At 46.7% G+C, this 21,596-nt stretch overlaps 1 protein-coding gene across 2 annotated transcripts; it reads left to right on the plus strand.

Annotated features, from left to right (window-relative positions):
- The first annotated feature begins 4,994 nt into the window (after positions 1 to 4,994).
- LOC310711178 (aflatoxin B1 aldehyde reductase member 2-like) lies at positions 4,995 to 20,478 on the plus strand. Of its 2 annotated transcripts, none has more exons than XM_083512702.1 (7): positions 4,995 to 5,277; positions 14,201 to 14,388; positions 15,733 to 15,837; positions 17,348 to 17,444; positions 17,844 to 17,946; positions 19,094 to 19,223; positions 20,069 to 20,478. In XM_083512702.1, the coding sequence occupies exons 1-7, from the start codon at positions 5,061 to 5,063 to the stop codon at positions 20,228 to 20,230; spliced, it is 1,002 nt and encodes a 333-aa protein (XP_083368828.1). In that variant the 5' UTR covers positions 4,995 to 5,060; the 3' UTR covers positions 20,231 to 20,478. The 2 variants fall into 2 exon arrangements, with proteins under 2 accessions (XP_083368828.1, XP_083368827.1); XM_083512701.1 differs by lacking the exon at positions 4,995 to 5,277 and adding an exon at positions 10,486 to 10,811.
- Positions 20,479 to 21,596: the final 1,118 nt, after the last annotated feature.

Here is a 21,596-nt window from a genome sequence, read left to right on the forward strand (position 1 = left end):
GAAATTGCGAAAATGACTGGGATAATAAGAGGAAACTCAAACCAGAAAGGGTATAAAGTATGAATAACATTTAAAGAATATCTAAAACAATATCGTGAAAATTAATGTTACAGATAGGTAGCCCTGTTGGTCTGCCATAGTCAAAAAAAAAAAAAAGGTGCTACTGGAAGGAATTTTTTTATTGTGGAAATTAATGTGTGTTTTTAATTGTTTATTATTTTGTATGTTTATTTTTTATTTTATTTTTTCTTATATCTAAAAAATTTTCAATAAATATCTTATAAAAAAAGAAAAAAAATGCAAATCGCCTGACAGGTCTAAATTGAATCTTGAATATTAAGGGTAACTGAATGTAGAAGGGACTTGGGTGGCGCTATGGGTTAAAACACAAAGCCTAGGGCTTGCAGATCAGAAGATAGGCGGTTCGAATCCTCGTGACGGGGTGACCTCCTGTTGCTCGGTTGCAGCTCCTGCCAACCTAGCAGTTCGAAAGCACATCAAAGTGCAAGTAGATAAATAGGTACCACTCCAGCAGGAAGGTAAACAGCGTTTCTGTGCGCTGCTCTGGTTCGCCAGAAGCTGCTTAGTCATGCTGGCCCGATGACCCGGAAGCTGTACGCCAGCTCCCTCGGCCAATAAAGCGAGATGAGCGCCACAACCCCAGAGTTGTCTGCGACTGGACCTAATGGTCAGGGGTCCCTTTATAAATGTATAAAATTTTCTGGGTATGTAACAGATTAACAGGAATTGTGTAAAGGTTAAGAATTTGTCGAGAGCACAATGAGGTGAATTGGAACTCAAAAATGTGTGTGATGTTAGACCAGGGGTCAGCAACCTTTTTCAGCTGTGGGCCGGTCCATCGTCCCTCAGACCATGTGGTGGGCTGGACTATATTTTAGGAGGGGGAAATGGACGAATTCCTATGCCCCACAAACAACCCAGAGATGCCTTTTAAATAAAAGGACACATTCTACTCATGTAAAAACAGGCTGATTCCCGGACCGTCCGCAGGCCGGATTGAGAAGGCGATTGGGCCGCATCCGGCCCCTGGGCCTTAGGTTGCCTACCCCGGTCTACTCTTTTTTTTAAAAAAAAAAGTTTTTATTGCGTTTCTTTTCCATTAGTTCACAACATCTGTTACAAAACAGTGAGCAAGAAACAATTTTTATAAATAGCCAGATATAAAAAGATAAAGAGTAAGAAAAAAGAAAAGAAAGGAAGAAAAATAAAAAAAAGAGAAAATTAGATTTCATATTATCTTTCCAAAAGTTATTCTCCTGTGGACCTCCTCACGTCCTCCCAACATTGCTTTCTTTAAACTCACATTGTCAGCAATTTGTTACCTTATTTCACAACTTACTGTACCTTTCAATTACTATGTAACCAATTTCAAAAAAAAAATTGTAATTCCATTTTAGTACCTTTATAATAAACATAATATATTTGTCTCAAATTGTCTTATTTTCCTCTGTTATAACTTACTTTGTCATTTACCTGATTAAATTGCGGGAGCTTACCATTTCCTAATCGTACACATTCTTAACATTCAGACAACTTATAGTACTTTTGCAGATAGTCCTTGATTTTTTTCCAGTCCTCCTCAACTTTTTCTTCGCTCAGATCTCGGATTCTGCCAGTCATTTCGGCTAGTTCCATATAGTCCATCATCTGCGTCTGCCAGTCCTCCAGTGTGGGTAAATCTTGTGTCTTCCAGTGCTTTGCGATAAGAATTCTTGCTGCTGTGGTTGTATACATAAACAAGGTTCTATCCTTTTTTAGCACCTTCCGGTCCACCATGCCCAGGAGGAAGGCCTCCGGTTTCTTGGGAAAGGTATATTTAAATACCTTTTTCAGTTCATTATATATCATTTCCCAGACGGCCTTCACTTTCGGGCAGGTCCACCAGAGGTGAAAGAATGTCCCTTCTGCCTCCTTACATTTCCAACATTTATTGTCAGACAGGTGATATATCTTGGCTAACTTGACTGGGGTCATGTACCACCGGTATACCATTTTCATAATGTTCTCTTTCAGGGCAGTACATGCCGTAAACTTCATACCGGTGTTCCACAACCTTTCCCAGTCCTCAGACATAATGTTATGTCCAACATCCTGTGCCCATTTTATCATAGCAGATTTAACTGTTTCATCCTGTGTATTCCATTTAAGCAGCAAGTTATACATTCTCGAAAGTACCTTGGTCTTTGGTTCTAGCAATTCCGTTTCCAATTTCGATTTTTCCACCTGAAAACCAACTTTTTTATCCATTTTAAAAACCTCTTGTATTTGAGCATAATGTAGCCAGTCTCGCACCTTACTTTTTAATTTATCCTGGCTCTGCAGCTTCCAATTATCTCCAGATCTCTCAATTAATTCCCAATATTTTGGCCAGTAGGCCTCCATATTGGGTCTTTTTTTTGGAGCCTTGGCTTCCATCGGTGATAGCCACCTCGGGGTCTTGCCCTCTAGTAAATCCTTATACTTCAACCAGACGGCAAAAATTGTTTTCCTGACAATATGGTTTTTAAACAGTTTATGAACTTTCGCCTTGTCATACCATAGATATGCATGCCAACCAAAGGCATTGTCAAACCCTTCCAGATCTAGGACATCAGTGTTCTCCAACAGAAACCAATCCTTCAACCAACAGAAGGCTGCAGCTTCATAATACAACCTCAAGTCCGGCAGGGCAAACCCCCCTCTTTCTTTCGAATCAGTTAATATTTTAAATTTTATTCGGGGCTTTTTGCCCTGCCAGACAAACCTAGATATGTCCTTCTGCCATTTTCCAAAGCATTCCACTCTGTCCACGATCTGTAGGGTTTGAAACAAGAATAACATTTTCGGCAAGACACACATCTTTATAGCTGCAATTCGACCTGACAAGATGAGTTTCAGTCTTGACCAAATTTCCAAGTCCTTTTTAATTTCCAACCAACATTTTTCATAATTATCTTTAAATAGATTCAAGTTTTTGGTGGACAAGTATACCCCCAGGTATTTCACTTTTTTAACCACACTTAATTCTGTTTCTTTCTGGTACCCATCTGTTTCTGTAGATGTCAAGTTTTTAACCAAAACCTTAGTTTTTTGCTTGTTTAACTTAAATCCCGCCACCCGACCAAACTCCGAAATAAGTTCAAGCACTCTTTTTGTGCTAGATTCTGGCTCCTGTAATGTTAAAACTAGGTCATCTGCAAAAGCTTTCAGTTTGTATTGTTTTACTCCGACCTCTATGCCTTGCACCAACCGATCCTCCCTAATCATGTTCAGCAACACCTCCAGGACAGAAATAAATAACAGAGGAGATAGAGGGCACCCCTGTCGTGTCCCTTTTTCAATTTTGAGTTCCTCCGACACCTACCCCGGTCTACTCTTAACATTGGATGCAAGCCAGTACAGCTATTTGCCACTGGGGCTTAATGGAGCCTCCAAGTTCAGGGGTAGTGTATCTCCAACTACCAGCCTGGACCCAAATGTCAAGGGAAATCCCCATCTCTTTCAAACCCGCCCCTCCCCTCCCTGGGCACTGTCCAAAGCAGCTACTCTTGTCACACTTGTGACACATTCTACTCATGTAAAAACATGCTGATTCCCAGACCGTCCGCGGGTCGGATTGAGAAGGCCGTTGGGCCACATCCGGGTCCTGGGCCTTAGGTTATGTGTTGTTAGGTAATGTTTAGTTGTCATTGATATATTGTCTTTGTCTGTGTTGTTATATGTAAATCGTTTTGCAATAAAGTTTTTTAAAAAAAGTCCAGTGATGGAGAGTCCCCCATAAGATCTGTTATGCATTTCATAGAATTGTGGAGTTGGAAGGGACCCCTAGAGTCATCTAGTCCAACCCCCTGCAAAGCAGGAATCTCGACTAGAATCATAGAGTTGGAAGAGACCACAAGGGCCCTCGAGTCCAACCCCCTGCCAAGCAGGAAACACCATCAGAGCACTCCTGACATATGGTTGTCAAGCCTCTGCTTAAAGACCTCCAAAGTAGGAGACTCCACCACACTCCTTGGCAGCAAATTCCACTGTCGAACAGCTCTTACTGTCAGGAAGTTCTTCCTAATGTTTAGGTGGAATCTTCTTTCTTGTAGTTTGGATCCATTGCTCTGTGTCTGCTTCTCTGGAGCAGCAGAAAACAACCTTTCTCCCTCCTCTATGTGACATCCTTTTATATATTTGAACATGGCTATCATATCACCCCTTAACCTCCTCTTCTCCAGGCTAAACATGCCCAGCTCCCTTAGCCGTTCCTCATAAGGCATCGTTTCCAGGCCTTTGACCATTTTGGTTGCCCTCCTCTGGACACGTTCCAGTTTGTCAGTGTCCTTCTTGAACTGTGGTGCCCAGAACTGGACACAGTACTCCAGGTGAGGTCTGACCAGAGCAGAATACAGTGGCACTATTACTTCCCTTGATCTAGATGCTATACTCCTATTGATGCAGCCCAGAATTGCATTGGCTTTTTTAGCTGCCGCGTCACACTGTTGGCTCATGTCAAGTCTGTGGTCAACCAAGACTCCTAGATCCTTTTCACATGTACTGACTAAAGCATCTGTGGCCGATGGCCATCCAGTCTCTGATAAAAAACGAACTCCAAGGAAGGAGAGCCCTCGACCTCCTGAGGGAGTTGAATTCTGTATCCTACTATTTTTCTCCAAGTTGCTTGAAAGCATTGGCTCACAGGTTCTCCCTCCCTCCTCCTTTAATCCCCACAACAACCCTGAGAGGTAGGTTAGGCTGAGATAGACAGTAGTGACCGGCACAAGGTCGCACCTAAGCGAGTTCATAGCCCAGTGGGGAATTTGAACCCAGGTCTCCCAGACCTTAGCAGGACAGTCTGACTGAAGGCACTGCTTGAAACCAGCCCTTTTAAGCCAGGCATACAAAAGGACATGCTGCAAAATGGCATGCTCTAAAAAGACGCTGCAGGAATTTTGAGACGGCCCCTTACCTGGGAAGGGAAGGCGTGGCGTCACGCGTGCTTTGAAAGGCGGTTTCCCAGCTGGTGGCGAGTTCGAGTCCAGCCGGAGGCAGATCGAACTGCTGCAGCCGCCGGGATGTCGGGGCTACGCGGGCAGAGCCGCGGGGTGCGCTCGGTGCTGGGCACCATGGAGTTCGGGCGCAGGGCAGATGCAGCGACCAGCGGGGCCATGCTGCGCGCGTTCCTGGCCCGCGGGCACTGCGAGCTGGATACCGCGCATATTTACGCGGGGGGCGAGTCGGAACGGATCCTGGGCGCCTGGTTGGCGGCTGAACCCAAGGCTGCGGCGGCAGGTGGGTCGGTGGAATGGGGGGCCGGAGACGAAGGCTGCTCTAGAGGTCCAGCGGGTCAGCAACGATTCCTCTGAGCGCATGCAGAGTGCCACACACACACACACACACACAGAGCCGCGAGTAATCACCGGAGTCTGATCTAGATTCGAATCGAGTTCTGTGCACACGCTCAGAAGGGCTGACTTTCAGCGCCAGCCTTGCATGCAAGCAAAAGGTCCCAGTTAATGCTGCAGGTGTGTGTGCCTTGCCTGAAACCCTGGAGAGCAGTTGCTGCTGCCAGTCAGTGCAGACAATCCAGAGTTTGATAGACCAAGGGAGCCGAGTAAGGTAGTTTCCTAGGATCTGTTGTTGTCTTCTGTCTAGTCCAGCCTGCAAAAAATCAACAACCATGCAATGGTGCGTTTGAGCATGTGTGGAGTGCATCTCTCCCTTCTCCTACCCTCCAACCTTTCAGTGCAGTCAAAGGTGATTCACCCTCATCCCTCCCCTAAATAAATCCCTGCTCCCGTTAATCTAGATTCCAGAAATGGGGGAGATACGGGCCTGCTGCTCTGCAAATGTTCTCTGGCACCAGCCCCTTTCATCCACAACCCGCCTGGCTGGTGATCAGGAATAATGAGAGATCATAGTAAAGGTAAAGGGACCCCTGACCATTAGGTCCAGTTGTGACCGACTCTGGGGTTGCGGCGCTCATCTCGCTTTACTGGCCGAGGGAGCCGGCGTACAGCTTCCGGGTCATGTGGCCAGCATGACTAAGCCGCTTATGGCGAACCAGAGCAGCGCTCAGAAACCGTTTACCTTCCCACCTGAGTGGTACCTATTTATCTACTTGCACTTTGATGTGCTTTCGAACTGCTAGGTTGGCAGGAGCAGGGACCGAGCAACGGGAGCTCACCCCGTCATGGGGATTCGTACCGCCGACCTTCTGATTGGCAAGCCCTAGGCTCTGTGGTTTAACCCACAGCACCACCCGCGTCCCAAATGAGAGCTCGTGGAGTGCTGCAAATGCAGGAGTTAAATTGTGAATTCCGTGACATCTGGAAGGCCATGGAAGTGTCCCATCTCTGGGTGTCTCTTTGCCAGGGAGCGTAGTCATTTAAATATGAACCAGTTGCTTCCCCCCAGTTCCAGTTAGATTTCTGCAGCAAGCAGGTGCATTAGCAGGACAATTCAGTGGCGTAGGGTGGGTTGTCAGCACCCGTGGCAAGGCAAGTAATTTGCGCCCCCTAACCCATGGATTTGCGCCCCCTAACCCTAACCCCCAGATGTTGCGCCGGTACGGCCGGCCCTCCCTGCACCCCGCACGCTATGCCACTGGGACAATTCCACCCCCTTTCAACCTTTGCTCTTACTGTTCTTTCTTTCCAGGGTTGGTCATCCGCTTAATCAACAACCTGCAAATCAAAAGGACCATTTGCATTGTTACCTTTGGTCCAGCTGACAAAATCTCCTGTTAGTGCGGCAAAGGCTTGCTTAGGGGCCTGAGAAGGGAAAGCACTCTGCACATGCTCAGAGCTGGGCCGTGCTGATCTGATGCTCACTTGTATTATGGCCTTCGTCTAGGAAATGGAGGGGAAATGTACTTTTTTTACTTCTTTAATTGCTATTTTACTGCTCATTTGCCCAGTATGGAGAGATCCTTTTGGGGCTCTTTGCCATCCCTGAACAATTTGGCAAACCTAACTCCAGGTCATTTATGAACGGGTTAAAAAGAGCTAATGGACAGGATTGGTCTGATCCAGGACAGTTCTTACAATTTGCCCCCCCCCCCAATTTGTTTTATTTATTTTCACAAAATTGTAAGCACACAAACATACAAACAAATATAAATCATAACCTTATTAAAACTAGTCTTATTAACATTGTTAAGTGATTTCCTTGTACCCCCCTAGTTGAATTTCAGTGCGAATCATTTTAACGGTTTTCCAAATCATGATTCTTATAAACTTAATCACTTAACATCTTTCTTTCTTACCAGTTCAGCATTAAACATATTAATTCAACACATTATATATTTAAATCCTAATCCTATCTGGTAATTGCAAGCTTTTTCCAATTAATTTAACTTAACATATTTAACTAAATAGTCATTAAATTTCGTCCATTCTTCCTGATACTCTTCCTCCTTCCGGTCGCGGACTCTTCTGGTCAGGTCAGCTAGCTCCGAAAAATCCATCATCTTCACCTGCCATTCTTCCACAGTTGGTACTTCTTGCATTTTCCACTTTTTAGCTAGTAAGATTCAAGCAGCAGTTGTGGCATACAAAAATGACAGTTCTTACAATTTGGGGATGGGTCTACCTGCAGCTTTGAGCTACAAGATAGAACTTCCACAGTCAGTGGCAGTATACCTGGGATCCCTTCCAACTTTACAATTATGTGAATCTGTGATCCAATATGGCAGGGTGAGGGGGGGGGGGGCGGGAATCTTTTTCTGCAATCCAGGCAAGGGAGGTGTATTGCCAGACTTCAAGGACACTTTCCAACACAGAGCCATTAAGAGATGTGGCTTGCGAACCGTCCCAAGGGCAAGATAGGCAGATCAGGAAGGCTGCCTGTAGTCCAAGGTCCTGGAGTTTCTGATAATTTCATACACCCTCCTTGTCTGTGTTTGGCAGGAGCTCAGGTTTGTTTTCTTCCCTTATCACGTCCTTTTCTCCACCAGTCAAGGTAGCCTCCAAGTCACCTTCCTGAGTCACCTTGCCAACACTGTAGAACCCACGGCCAGCTTTTAGTAAGCTCTTTTTTAAAAAATAGTATTTTTATTATTTTTTACATGACGTTTCCAAAAAACATACAACATTTTTTTCTTGTCTTATTCAGTGTTTTGGACTTCCATCAACCACATCTGAAGATTTTTCAATCTTTATCACTTAATCTGCATTTCATTAATTTCAGTATTACTTTTAATGGTCCTTCACTAATAATTCTCTTCATACTTTACTCTGCAATATTACAAAACTTCTTGCAATCCTACTAGCGTAATCTGTTGATTACAGTTGCTTTTCGAATAGTTCACATATTTACTCCAGTCCTCTGAGGATCTCTGATCCCGCAGGTTTCGAATCCTTCCTGTCATCTTGTCTAATTCTGCATAGTCCATTAATTTCGCCTCCCATTCCTTTTTTGTCGGTAACTCTTCTTGTTTCTATTTCTGTGCCAATAGTATTCTTGCTACCGTTATTGCATATAAAAACAGTTTATTATCCTGTCTATTAATATCCTCCCCTACAATGCCAAATAGAAATGCTTCTGGTTTTTTTTTTTATAAATGTATATTTCAACATCCTTTTCATCTCATTATGTATCATTTCCCAGAAGCTTTTCGCTTTCTTGCATTCCCACCTTTTAGTAAGCTCTTTGGGGCGCAGACTTACCGTTCTGTTACAGTATTACACTGAACAGAGGTGGCAATTGAGGGTGATTGTAAAAACAGTGCCTCTGAGCGTGCACAGAGCGTTTTACCCTCTCTGAAGGCTTCCCTCCTCCTTGTCATCATTAGGCCTTTTTAAAAAAGTAATTCCTAGCCCAATTTTCCTCCAGAGGAGTTCAAGGTGGGGGCTTGAATCCAATGCTAGTCCTACTCGGAGTAGACCGACCCAAGTTACTAGAGAAGGATAACTTAGGTCCATTCAGTTGGAAGCAGTAATGTTCCTAAATACCAGTCGCTGGAAACCACAGGAAGGGAGAGTGCTTTCGCATTGGAATCATGCTTTTGAACATCCCATAATGTCCACTGTGAGAACAGGATGCTGCCCTGTTGGCTTGATCCAGCAGGCTGTTGCTTTTTTCCTGCTTGGGGACTTCCTGGATGCCCGTGATTTTTGTGGTTGTTATCTATATATTTGCCAGTTTTAAAATACCATTTGACTGACGGAAACCTCTCTATAAACGGTTCATATCCAAACTATGCAAAACGTTTACTACAAAGTGCCAATGCAGATCTCAAGCTCAAGAAGAAACGGGCACAGAATCTATCCGCCTACTGATAAATTTATCAGCCAGCAGTTTTAAAACAGGGGCAACCAATGACATATTAAGCAAATTATTTGTTCCATATTGAGTCTTGGCCAAGCCTACCTGGCAGGGCTGTTGCTAGGATTAAATGAGGAATGCCAGAGAGAAACATTGAGCAGCTTGGAGGAAAATGGGATGGAAATGCAATGAATAAAACAAACAAACAAAGGTTAAAATGACATGGCAGGATGTTGTTGTTTAGTCTTTTAGTCGTGTCCGACTCTTCGTGACCCCATGGACCAGAGCACGCCAGGCACTCCTGTCTTCCACTGCCTCCTGTGGTTTGGTCAAACTCATGCTGGTAGCTTTGAGAACCCTGTCCAACCATCTCGTCCTCTGTCGTCCCCTTCTCCTTGTGCCTTCCATCTTTCCCAGCATCAGGGTCTTTTCCAGGGAGTCTTCTCTTCTCATGAGGTGGCCAAAGTATTGGAGCCTCAGCTTCACGATCTGTCCTTCCAGTGAGCACTCGGGGCTGATTTCCTTAAGAATGGATAGGTTTGATCTTCTTGCAGTCCATGGGACTCTCAAGAGTCTCTTCCAGCACCAGAATTCAAAAGCATCAATTCTTCGGCGATCAGCCTTCTTTATGGTACAGCTCTCACTTCCATACATCACTACTGGGAAAACCATAGCTTTAACTACACGGACCTTTGTTGGCAAGGTGATGTCTCTGCTTTTTAAGATGCTGTCTAGGTTTGTCACTGCTTTTCTCCCAAGAAGCAGGCGTCTTTTAATTTCATGACTGCTGTCACCATCTGCAGTGATCATGGAGCCCAAGAAAGTGAAATCTCTCACTGCCTCAATTTCTTCCCCTTCTATTTACCAGGAGGTGATGGGACCAGTGGTCATGATCTTCGTTTTTTTGATGTTGAGCTTCAGACCATATTTTGCGCTCTCTCACCCTCATTAAAAGGTTCTTTAATTCCTCCTCACTTTCTGCCATCAATGTTGTGTCATCGGCATATCTGAGGTTGTTGATATTTCTTCCGGCAATCTTAATTCTGGTTTGGGATTCATCCAGCCCAGCCTTCCGCATGTTAAATTCTACCTATAAGTTAAATAAGCAGGGAGACAATATACAGGATATGGCAGGATAAGGGACCCGAATTTATCCGGCAAGACTCTTCCTTTGCTTCTGGAATCGGGAAATTCGAGACGGTCCCTTCTCCTGGAAGGGGGCAGGAGTGGAAAGGAGGCGCTGACGCATGCGCAGACAGTGGTGATGCGATTGCCTTTGCCCAGGACCTGGTGGCGAGTTCGAGTTCTGCCAGAGGCAGATCGAGCTGCTGCAGCCGCCGGGATGTCGGGGCTACGCGGGCAGAGCCGCGGGGTGCGCTCGGTGCTGGGCACCATGGAGTTCGGGCGCAGGGTAGACGCGGCGGCCAGCGGGGCCATGCTGCGCGCGTTCCTGGCCCGCGGGCACTGCGAGGTGGATACCGCGCATATGTACGCGGGGGGCGAGTCAGAGCGGATCCTGGGCGCCTGGCTGGCGGCTGAACCCAAAGCTGCGGCGGCAGGTAGGTAGGGCTGCTCTAGACGTTGTCGAGCCCAGCTGGCCGGCAACGGTTCCTCTGGGCGCATGCAGAGTGCCTCGCACGCATTGACACTTGGCGCGAACTCTCAGCGGAGCTTCATCAGGATTCGAATCGAGTTCCGTTTTGCAGGCGCGCCTATAGGAGTCCTGGCTGGAAGGGGAGAGCGTCTGTCTTGCATCATACAATTCAATTCCCACGGGCATCTCAGGGTTGGGCTGCGACTGCAACGTGCCTGAAACCCTGGAGAGCTGCTGCCGGTCAGTGTAGACATATCTGGGCTCGGTGGACCAGTGGTCTGGCTCTGTTTGACATCTTCCTATGACACGCTGAGGCTGGGGGGGGGGGGGTGCGGGTCTGCTGCCTAGACCAGCCTGCAAAACAGCAGCAACAACAGAACAACTGTGCATTTGAGCATGCACCGAGTGCATTTCTCCTATCTCCCCACCCTTTCCATGCAGTCAAAACTGATCCAATTCCACCCCACCTCCATTTTATTTTTTATTAATATTTTGTTGTTTTATCAATAAGAAAAATTCAGAAAAAATACAAAAACAAAGAAATACAAAGTCAAAAAAAATACAAACATTAAGCACAAAAGAGAAAAAAGAATAAAAAGAAAAACACATATAGAAAAAACAAAACTCCCTCTTTTTTGATTTCTCATCTTTAGTTAACTTATTTTCCTGACTTCCTCACGCCTCCCTTTTTTGTATCCTTTTTTTAAAAATTGGTTCAGCAAATTCATATCCAATTTAGTTTCTCCCACCCCCATTTTAAACCGATGCTCAACTGTCCTCATTCTTTGTCTTTCTTTGATAGTTTGGCCTTTCATTTTCTTAATTTTCATCGGTTGTTCCAGCAACATCTGGAAGGCCAGAGACATTGAAACATGGATTCCCCATCTCTGGGTGCATCCTTCCCCACTGAAGCTCAAAAATGGACCAGTTGCTTCAACCACACCAGATTCTTAATTGGGTTCCTCCACCAACCAGGCCCATTAGCAACATGATCCCTGCATCTTTTGGTCTCTCTCTGCTCTTAAATTTATTGCCTCGCAGGGTTGATAATCTGGTTATTCAACAACTCAAAGAGCTAGAAATCAATCAAAAGGGCTGTCGGCACCTTTAAAACCCTTGCCTTTATTCCAGTGGTCAAAAGTCTCCTGGGAAGTTTGCAAAGATCCCTGATTATACTGAAAGCCTTCCCACCTAATCTGAAGGCCAGTGGAAGTTGCTAAGCAGCTTGAGAAGGGAAAGGAAGTTTGAACATAGAATCATAGAAGCTGGAAGGGATCCCGCGGGTCATCTAGTCCAACCCCCCTTCAATGCCAGCATCTCAACTAAAGCATCCATGGCAGATGTTTCTTCTTTCCCAGGCTAAACGTTCCCAGCTCCCTCAAGTCTATCTGCCTGCCTTGTTAATAATAATAATAATAATAATAATAATAATAATAATAATAATTTATTATTTATACCCCGCCCATCTGGCTGGGTTTCCCCAGCCACTCTGGGCGGCTTCCAAAAGAATATTAAAATACTATGATACATCAAACATTAAAAGCTTCCCTAAACAGGGCTGCCTTCAAATGTCTTCTAAAAGTCTGGTAGTTGTTGTTCTCTTTGACATCTGGTGGGAGGGCGTTCGACAGGGAGGGCGCCACTACCGAGAAGGCCCTCTGCCTGGTTCCCTGTAACTTGGCTTCTCGCAGTGAGGGAACCGCCAGAAGGCCCTCGGTGCTGGACCTCAGTGTCCGGGTAGAACGATGGAGGTGGAGACGCTCCTTCAGGTATACTGGACCGAGGCCGTTTAGGGCTTCAAAGGTCAACACCAACACTTTGAATTGTGCTCGGAAACGTACTGGGAGCCAATGTAGGTCTTTCAAGACCGGTGTTATATGGTCTCGGCGGCCGTTCCCAGTCACCAGTCTGGCTGCTGCATTCTGGATTAGTTGTAGTTTCCGGGTCACCTTCAAAGGTAGCCCCACGTAGAGCGCATTGCAGTAGTCCAAGCGGGAGATAACCAGAGCATGCACCACTCTGGCGAGGCAGTCCGCGGGCAGATAGGGTCTCAGCCTACGTACCAGATGGAGCTGGTAAACAGCTGCCCTGGACACAGATTTGACCTGTGCCTCCATGGACAGCTGTGAGTCCAAGATGACTCCCTGGCTGCGCACCTGGTCCTTCAGGGGCACAGTTACCACATTCAGGACCAGGGAATCCTCCACACCTGCCCGCCTCCTGTCCCCCAGAAACAGTACTTCTGTCTTGTCAGGATTCAATCTCAATCTGTTTGCCGTTAATATTTGTTTGCTCCTCTTCCTGGTGTTGGGGGTTCCTCTTTACAGAATGCAGTCAGAGTTCCTTTCCTTCCCTGATCATATCTTCTTTGGCGACCACTCATGGCCTAGTAAGATTGTCTTCCATGAACACGGTTTTAAAAGTGAGTCTGTAAGCGACTGCGGAGGCCAATTCTGGATTCACACGTCCTTCCACAGTGGAGACATTGGTTCCCGGGTGGGAGCTGATCACAGTGAGGGTTTGCCAAGCATGCCTTCCTCTTCGCACGTTTCTCCCTTGCGTCCTGAGTTCGAGTGTCTTCAAAGCCCATGGCACCTTTGGTAAAGGCTGTTCTCCAACTGGAGCGCTTGCAGGCCAGTGTTTCCCAGTTGTCAGAGTTTATACTACTTTTTTTTAGATTTGCCTTGAGACAGTCTTTAAACCTCTTTTGTTCACCACCGGCATTACGCTTTCCATTTTTAAAGTTCGGAATAGAGTAGTTGCTTTGGAAGACCGTAATCAGGCATCCGCACCACATGAATAGTCTAACAAAGTTGATGTTGAAGAATCAATGGCTTTGATACTGGTGATCTTTGCTACTCCCAGGACACTGGCATTAGTTTGCCTGTCTTCCCAAGTGAGGTGTAAAAATTTTCGGAGACACCGTTGATGGAATCTTTCAAGGAATTGGAGATGGCATTTATAAGTGGTCCATGTTTCACAAAAGGGCTAGGTTTGGTTTTTGGAAGACGCCAGTGTGTGAATTTGTTTTATGTGTGTAGATCAGTGCATGCTGACCAACGCACAGTCTTTGCAGTAAGGCTCTACAGTGGTTCCTCGGGTTAAGAACTTAATTCGTTCTGGAGGTCCGTTCTTAACCTGAAACTGTTCTTAACCTGAAGCACCATTTTAGCTAATGGGGCCTCCTGCTGCCACCACGGTGCAAATTCTGTTCTCATCCTGAAGCAAAGTTTTTAACCCGAGGTACTATTTCTGGGTTAGCGGAGTCTGTAACCTGAAGTGTCTGTAACCTGAAGCGTCTGTAACCCAAGGTACTACTGTACTTCCCTGATCTAGTCCTCTCTTCCCCACCAGTCAAGGTAGCCACCAAGGCAAATCCATTGGAGGGCAATACTCTGAAGGCTGATGGCGTTCGCTCCCAACTGGAGACATCCCTCCAGAGGCTGCAGGCGAAGTGTGTTGACCTTTTCTACCTCCATATGCCTGACCACACAACCCCCCTGGAAGAGACGCTGAAGGCCTGCAATGAGCTACACAGAGAGGTGCAAAAACTGGGGTTTTTTTGGGTGGGGGGCGGGAGGCTGATTCTCATGACTGGGCGGCTCATTTGGGCCTCCCAGTCGGTGTTTGATGTGCTGCTTTTGTCCTTCTAAAAGGGATGCGGGTGGCGCTGTGGGTTAAACAACAGAGCCTAGGACTTGCCGATCAGAAGGTCGGCGGTTCGAATCCCTGCGACGGGGGGAGCTCCCGTTGCTCGGTCCCTGCTCCTGCCAACCTAGCAGTTCGAAAGCACGTCAAAGTGCAAGTAGATAAATAGGTACTGCTCCGGCGGGAAGCTAAACGGCGTTTCCGTGCGCTGCTCTGGTTTGCCAGAAGCGGCTTAGTGATGCTGGCCACCTGACCCGGAAGCTGTACGCCGGCTCCCTCGGCCAATAAAGCAAGATGAGCGCCACAACCCCAGAGTCGTCCACAACTGGACCTAATGGTCAGGGGTCCCTTTACCTTTTCCTTCTAAACAAATTGAGGCGCCTTCCAATCCCCGAGTTAAAATAACACACATGCAAGGCCTGCAATATTCCACACTGGTGTCCAGAATAGAGGGGTGCAAAGGTCACGAGTTCCGTTCCAACCGGCGTTCATTCAGCACAATCCACCGTGCTTCCTTTCTGCTGCAGTTCGCCTTCTGCCAAATACAAACCTTGTTTGTCTCGCTCTTGTCTGCTATCTGAACTAAAGTTGCATCGCTGCTTAAGTCACTTACATTTGCTCTGACGTCAAGGAAAGACCCAAACAGTGGGGGGAACGGAACCATTAATTAGATTTTATTTATTTATTTATGTGCATTTACATTCCACCTTTTTTCATCCCAAGCAGCTCTGGGTGGCGTACATTATGGCCACAGCTTATGCACATTTAGCCTGTGCGCATTGAGTTTTATTCGCATGGCAAAAATAAAATAAAATAAAAGGGTCAGAAAGAGGATGGTGTACCAGGAAAAATGAGTTTAGTGATACCTGTATGGTATTGAAATAAATGGGTTTTGACTTCACATGATTTTGGCTTTAGGTGCAATCCCTGGAATGTAACCCCCGTGCAGGTTGTGGGCCTACTGTACATGGTTTTTACCTGCCCTCCTAATTAATTTAATTTAAGCCAATCCAATCCAATTTAGGTGAGGCTAAGAGGCAGTGACTGGTCTCCCACAGTCATCCGTTCATGGCCAAGAGGGGATTTGAACCCTGGTCTCCCATGTCCCTAGTCCTCATTTAACCACCAGATCCTTTGGTCTGATCCAGAACCCAGCCTCCTCTTCTGGTTGTAAGACCGTCTGTGAACATAGAGCTAAAAATACAGGGGCTTATTTGTTTTTTTTCCCTTTCTGACAGGGGAAGTTTAAGGAACTGGGTCTCTCCAACTATGCCTCGTGGCAGGTGGCGGAAATCTATGGCATCTGCAAGGCCAACAACTGGGTGTTGCCAACAGTGTACCAGGTGAGAGCTGGGTGGACCAATGGAGGTCTTCTCCCCAAGGTGTTTGGTCAGGGCTGGGCAACCTGTGGCCCCTCCAGACATGTCTGGACTCTCAGCTTCCATCACTCTTGACCAAGCTGGTAATGGTTTAAGTCTGTGTATTAGAATCATAGGATTGTAGCATTGGAAAGTCCTGCAGTGAGTCTACAAAGCCCAGCTCAGTCACTGAGACCACCTGCAGGAGTGTTGCTGGTTTTTCTTTTTAATGTTTGATATTGCATTGTGTTTCTATTATTTGACAAGAAACCAAGCCTTGATTGGCCCAGTCCTGTGGTATTCTCTGCCAGCAGGTGCCTTCTGTGCCAACCTTTAAATACATGCTGAAAATGAATCTGTTCTGTAAGGCTTATGCAGGTAGTTTAGAATACATATTTCCATAATAGCTACCGTATTTTTCGCTCTATAGGACGCACTTTCCCCCCTCCAAAAATGAAGGGGAAATGTGTGTGCGTCCTATGGAGCAAATGCAGGCTTTTGCTGAAGCCTGGAGAGCGAGAGGGGTCGGTGCGCACCGATCCCTCTCGCTCTCCAGGCTTCAGGAAGCTATCCCACCGGGCTCCGAAGACTTGTGGATAGCAGCCTGAAGCCCGGGGAGCGCAGTGCCAACTCCTGGTGCACTCCCCAGGCTTCAGGCAGCTATCCACAAACCTTCGGAGCGCTCCCGCAGCCCGCAAGCTCCGGGAGTGGCGGCAAGGCTGCGCAACCTTGCCTCCGCTCCCGGACCTGTTCTGGGGGCTGGGGTCGGGGGAAGCTCAGGCTTCCCCCGCCCCAGCCCCGCGGCTAAAAACGAAGCCACACGCAGCCTCTCCCAGCTGGAGAGGTTGTGCATAGCTAAAGAGGAAGCCAAGACAGCCAGCGGGATGGATCCCGCTTGCTGTCTTGGCTTCTTTGCTCTTTGGGGCTGGGGGAATAATTTTTTTTCTTCTTTATTTCCCCACCTAAAAACTAGGTGCGCCCTATGATCCGGTGCGCCCTATGGAGCGAAAAATACGGTACTTTCCAGTGATTTTTTAAAAAAAAAAACCCAACATGGTTTTTATTGGATGAACACCAACTGCTGGAAACTGAAGGAGGGGAGAGGACTCTTGCGCTTGAATCTCGCTTGCAGATGTCCCATTGGTACAGTACTGCTGCCTGATGATGTTGATGATTTATTAGATTTCTCTACTGCCCTTCATCCGAGGCTCATAGGGCAGTTTACAGTATGTATGAAAGCACAAAAATCCACAACATAATAGGAAACAGAACAAACTCTCTCTCTCCCTTCCCTTCTCCCAATGTCAATCGGCAAGGAGTTCCAAAGGTGCCGCCACAATAAACGACCAGTTTCTTACAAATGCAGAACGGATGTTTGATGGCACCTGTAGTAGTGGCAGTTCCCTCGGTCAGTGGGCAGAAGGGATTTTGCAACACAACAGTCTGCTCCAAGGTTTCTTTATGAATTTTGTTTTTTACTGTCTTTTCCCCAAAGGGCATGTACAACGCTACAACGCGCCAAGTGGAGACCGAATTGCTGCCATGCCTTAGACATTTTGGGATTCGATTCTACGCATATAATCCGCTGGCTGGTACGGGTCTGGCAAGGAATGCCAGGGAATGGGGTGGTTTCAGTGGCAGGGCTGCAAAACTTTAGGCACCAGGCGAAAATGTTTCTCTTCAATCAGGCTGATTAACAATCTATGGTTTTTAAATGTGTGGGGTATTTTTTGCGGGTATTGGTCTCGTTTTTGTTTTGTGTTCTCATTTTGTACTTTTTCTGTTGTGAACTGCCTTGGGATCTTTGCACAAAATATGCATATTTATTAATTGTTGTTGCTGTTTTATGGGCAGAATGACAGACAGAAATCCAAAGAAGTGCTGGAGTTTTATCAGTGGGGTGAGAATGGAGTGGATTGACCTAAGTGAGGCACCTTCGCTTATAAGGTTCGAGTCCCTAACGTCTGGGCATTCACTTTCACCTCTTGCAGGAGGGCTCCTGACTGGGAGGTACAAGTACGAAGACAAAGACTCGAACCAGCAGCCAGCTAGCAGGTTTTTCGGCAACGACTGGGCCAAAATCTACAGGGACAGGTGGGTCTAAAGATGGCAAAAGGGGCTTGCATCTTGAAGGCAGGGGATAACTCAATTCTGTTGATGTAGGAAGAGGCTAGCCTCTTGAACACAGGGGCAAGAAATTAAACTGCTAATGCTGGGAAGTAGTTCTTGTTTTTTGGAGGAAAGGGATCAGAGCAATAAATATGGGGTTAAAGGTAAAGGGACCCCTGACCGTTAGGTCCAGTCGCGGACAACTCTAGGGTTGCAGCGCTCATCTCACTTTATTGGCTGAGGGCGTACAGCTTCCGGGTCATGTGGCCAGCATGACTAAGCCGCTTCTGGCGAACCAGAGCAGCACACAGAAACACCGTTTACCTCCCTATGGCGTGGTACCTATTTATCTACTTGCACTTTGACGTGCTTTCGAACTGCTAGGTTGGCAGGAGCAGTGACCAAGCAACGGGAGCTCACCCCGTCGCGGGGATTTGAACCGCCAACCTTCCGATCGGCAAGTCCTAGGCTCTGTGATTTAACCCACAGCGCCACCCGCGTCCCTAATACGGGGTTAGGGGAGTGATTTTGTTAGCCATGGCACTAAATGGAACCTCTAGGCGCAGTGGCAGTCTACCTCTGAACACCAGGTGCTGCATTCGCATCCTGCATGTGGACCAGATGGCCTGATACAATTGTAAAGGTAAAGGTAAAGGTAAAGGGACCCCTGACCATTAGGTCCAGTCATGGCTGACTCTGGGGTTGCAGAGCTCACCTCGCTTTATTGGCTGAGGGAGCCGGCGTACAGCTTCCGGGTCATGTGGCCAGCATGACTAAGCCGTTTCTGGTGAACCAGAACAGCGCATGGAAATGCCATTTGCCTTCCCGCCGGAGCGGTACCTATTTATCTACTTGCACTTTGACGTGCTTTCGGACTGCTAGTTGGCAGGAGCAGGAACCGAGCTCACCCCGTCGCAGGGATTCGAACTGCCGACCTTCTGATCGGCAAGTCCTAGGCTCTGTGGTTTAACCCACAGCGCCACCCATGTCCCACGATACAATTGTATCTGCCATCTATTACTGCCATTTTGCTTTGTTTATTATGTAAGATTCATTCAGATATATAGGTATACATATAAACATGCAGAATGTAAATGACCTTCATTTTTTTAAAACAACAACAACTCTGCAGGTATTGGAAGAAGCATCATTTCCAAGGGGTGGACTTGGTCGAGAAAGCCCTCCACGAGGCGTATGGCTCAGACACACCCAGCTTGACTTCAGCCGCCCTGCGCTGGATCTATCATCACTCAAAGCTGCAGGTAATGGTGAACTTTTCTCCCAGCCCGGTATGGTATGGGGAAGAAGTTTGTGTGTGTGTCTGAGGCCAGGTCTAAACTGTTCTACAGTGGTACCTCGGGTTACAGACATTTCAGGTTACAGACTCCGCTAACCCAGAAATAGTACCTTGGGTTAAGAACTTTACCTCAGGATGAGAACAGAAATCGTGCAGTGGCGGGACAGCAGCAGTAGGAGTCCCCATTAGCTAAAGTGGTACCTCAGGTTAAGAGCAGTTTCTGGTTAAGAGCGGACCTCCAGAACGAATTAAGTTCTCAACCCGAGGTACCACTGTATTCCCAAAACAGAATCAATAAATGACTTCTGGTAGGTCTAATATTCTGGAGGTGACATATGCTACTTATATCCCCTGCTCTCAATTTTTTATCCTCACAACCACCCTGCAAGATGCATCAAGGGAAACCTGTTTTTTAAAAAATTATTATTATTATTATTATTTATTTATTGTATTCATACCCTACCCATCTGGGTGGGTTTCCCCAGTTACTCTGAGCAGCTTCCAACAAAAGATTAAAAATACATTAAAACATCAGTCATTAAAAACTTCCCTAAACAGGGCTGTTCGACTTCTGAGGCGCGTTCGAAAACACAATCAATTACTTCTGGGTTTTCGGGGTTCGAAAACCGAAACGTTCAGCTTCAGAGACGCTCGAAAACCAAGGTGCCACTGTATACCCCAAATGAGGTGTCCTTTTGTCATATAAAAAATCCAAAACGTTCTTTTAATTTTGCTGTCAGCTTTGGCCTTCCTCGTAAGCCGAGTCTTCCAATGTTCACCTTTCCCTCTTCTTGCTCTTTTCCCCCCTAGGCTGACCTTGGCGATGCTGTGATCATTGGGATGTCCACCATGGATCAGCTGCAGGAGAATCTCAAGTGCAGCGAGGAGGGTCCCCTCCTGCCCGGCGTGGTCGAGGCCTTTGAGAGAGCTTGGCATCTCACAGCCCACGACTGCCCCAACTACTTCCGCTGAAGGCTTTTGCAGTTTCCAGGATAAACGAGAACACCCATCAGAGACCCCCCCCACCCCTTTGGACTATCGTTTTGCCACAAACACCCTCTTCTGCTTCAGAAGTTCCTTCCTTTCCCTTGGAATAAACCCAAGCCCAACACCTCTGTGGCCTTAGATCAAGAAAGCACTTTTCCCTGGCAAGATTTCTGCAACACTTTCTGGGTCAATGAAAGTGGCTTTCATCCTTCAAAATAAAAATATTGGTTGCACCTTCTAGCTCTCTTCTCTGCTCCCCACCTCACAGAAGTACAGTTGTACCTCGGGTTAAGTACTTAATTCATTCCGGAGGTCCGTACTTAACCTGAAAGTGTTCTTAACCTGAAGCACCACTTAGCTAATGGGGCCTCCTGCTGCCGCCGCGCCGCCGGAGCACAATTTCTGTTCTCAACCTGAAGCAAAGTTCTTAACCCGAGGTACTATTTCTGGGTTAGTGGAGTATGTAACCTGAAGCGTATGTAACCTGAGGTACCACTGTAATGCATGTCAAGTAGATGCTTCTAACACTTTGGAACTCCCTGCCTGTTGATATCAGGCAGGTATCTTCGCTATACTTTTTGGTGCCTGCTAAAACCATTTTTGCTTAGACAAGGCTCCCCAGATGCTGTGAGCCTTAGTCTGTGTTTAATAAGAGACTTCCAAAAAGTTAAAATAATAGTTTATCTGGGTCTTGCTTTAACAATCCAGTGGTATATAAATTTTATTAAATCAATACAGTGGTACCTCAGGTTAAGAACTTAATTCGTTCTGGAGGTCCGTTCTTAACCTGAGGTACCACTTTAGCTAATGGAGCCTCTAGCTGCTGCTGCTGCGCGATTTCTGTTCTCTTCCTGAAGCAAAGTTCTTAACCCGAGGTACTATTTCTGGGTTAGCGGAGTCTGTAACCTGAAGTGTCTGTAACCCGAGGTACCACTGCAAAATAAACGGTCTACCCCTGAGCTGAGGCCCTTTCCTATAAAGAAACTGGTGGTGGTTCTGTCAGAATAATTTCTTAACCGGCAATGTTTTGCAAAGGTTTGGTGGGCTGCGTAGCATTCCCTACAGTAGGCCAAGCCCCTCCCACCAGTGCTTTATCTGATCCTTCAGCCAAATCTATATAATGCTGCCCACGGGTGAGGTAGTAGCTGCTCTCTTTATCATTTGAAGTTCTGAGCCTGAGCAGAGACAGCGACAATATTTTGGAACACATGGAACTACGTGGGGAAGGGGGAGAGCAGTGGAGGTTGGAGAAAGATGTAGGGTTTTTTAAGTGCAACTCATCCTGGCAAAGCTGCTGACCTCATTTTAGGATTGCCTGCACTCCCTTGCAGTGGGTCTAGGAGTGGGTGGT

The sequence above is a fragment of the Podarcis liolepis genome, assembly GCF_965112155.1.
Source record: "Podarcis liolepis genome assembly, chromosome: 7".
NCBI classification, from domain to species: domain Eukaryota; kingdom Metazoa; phylum Chordata; class Lepidosauria; order Squamata; family Lacertidae; genus Podarcis; species Podarcis liolepis.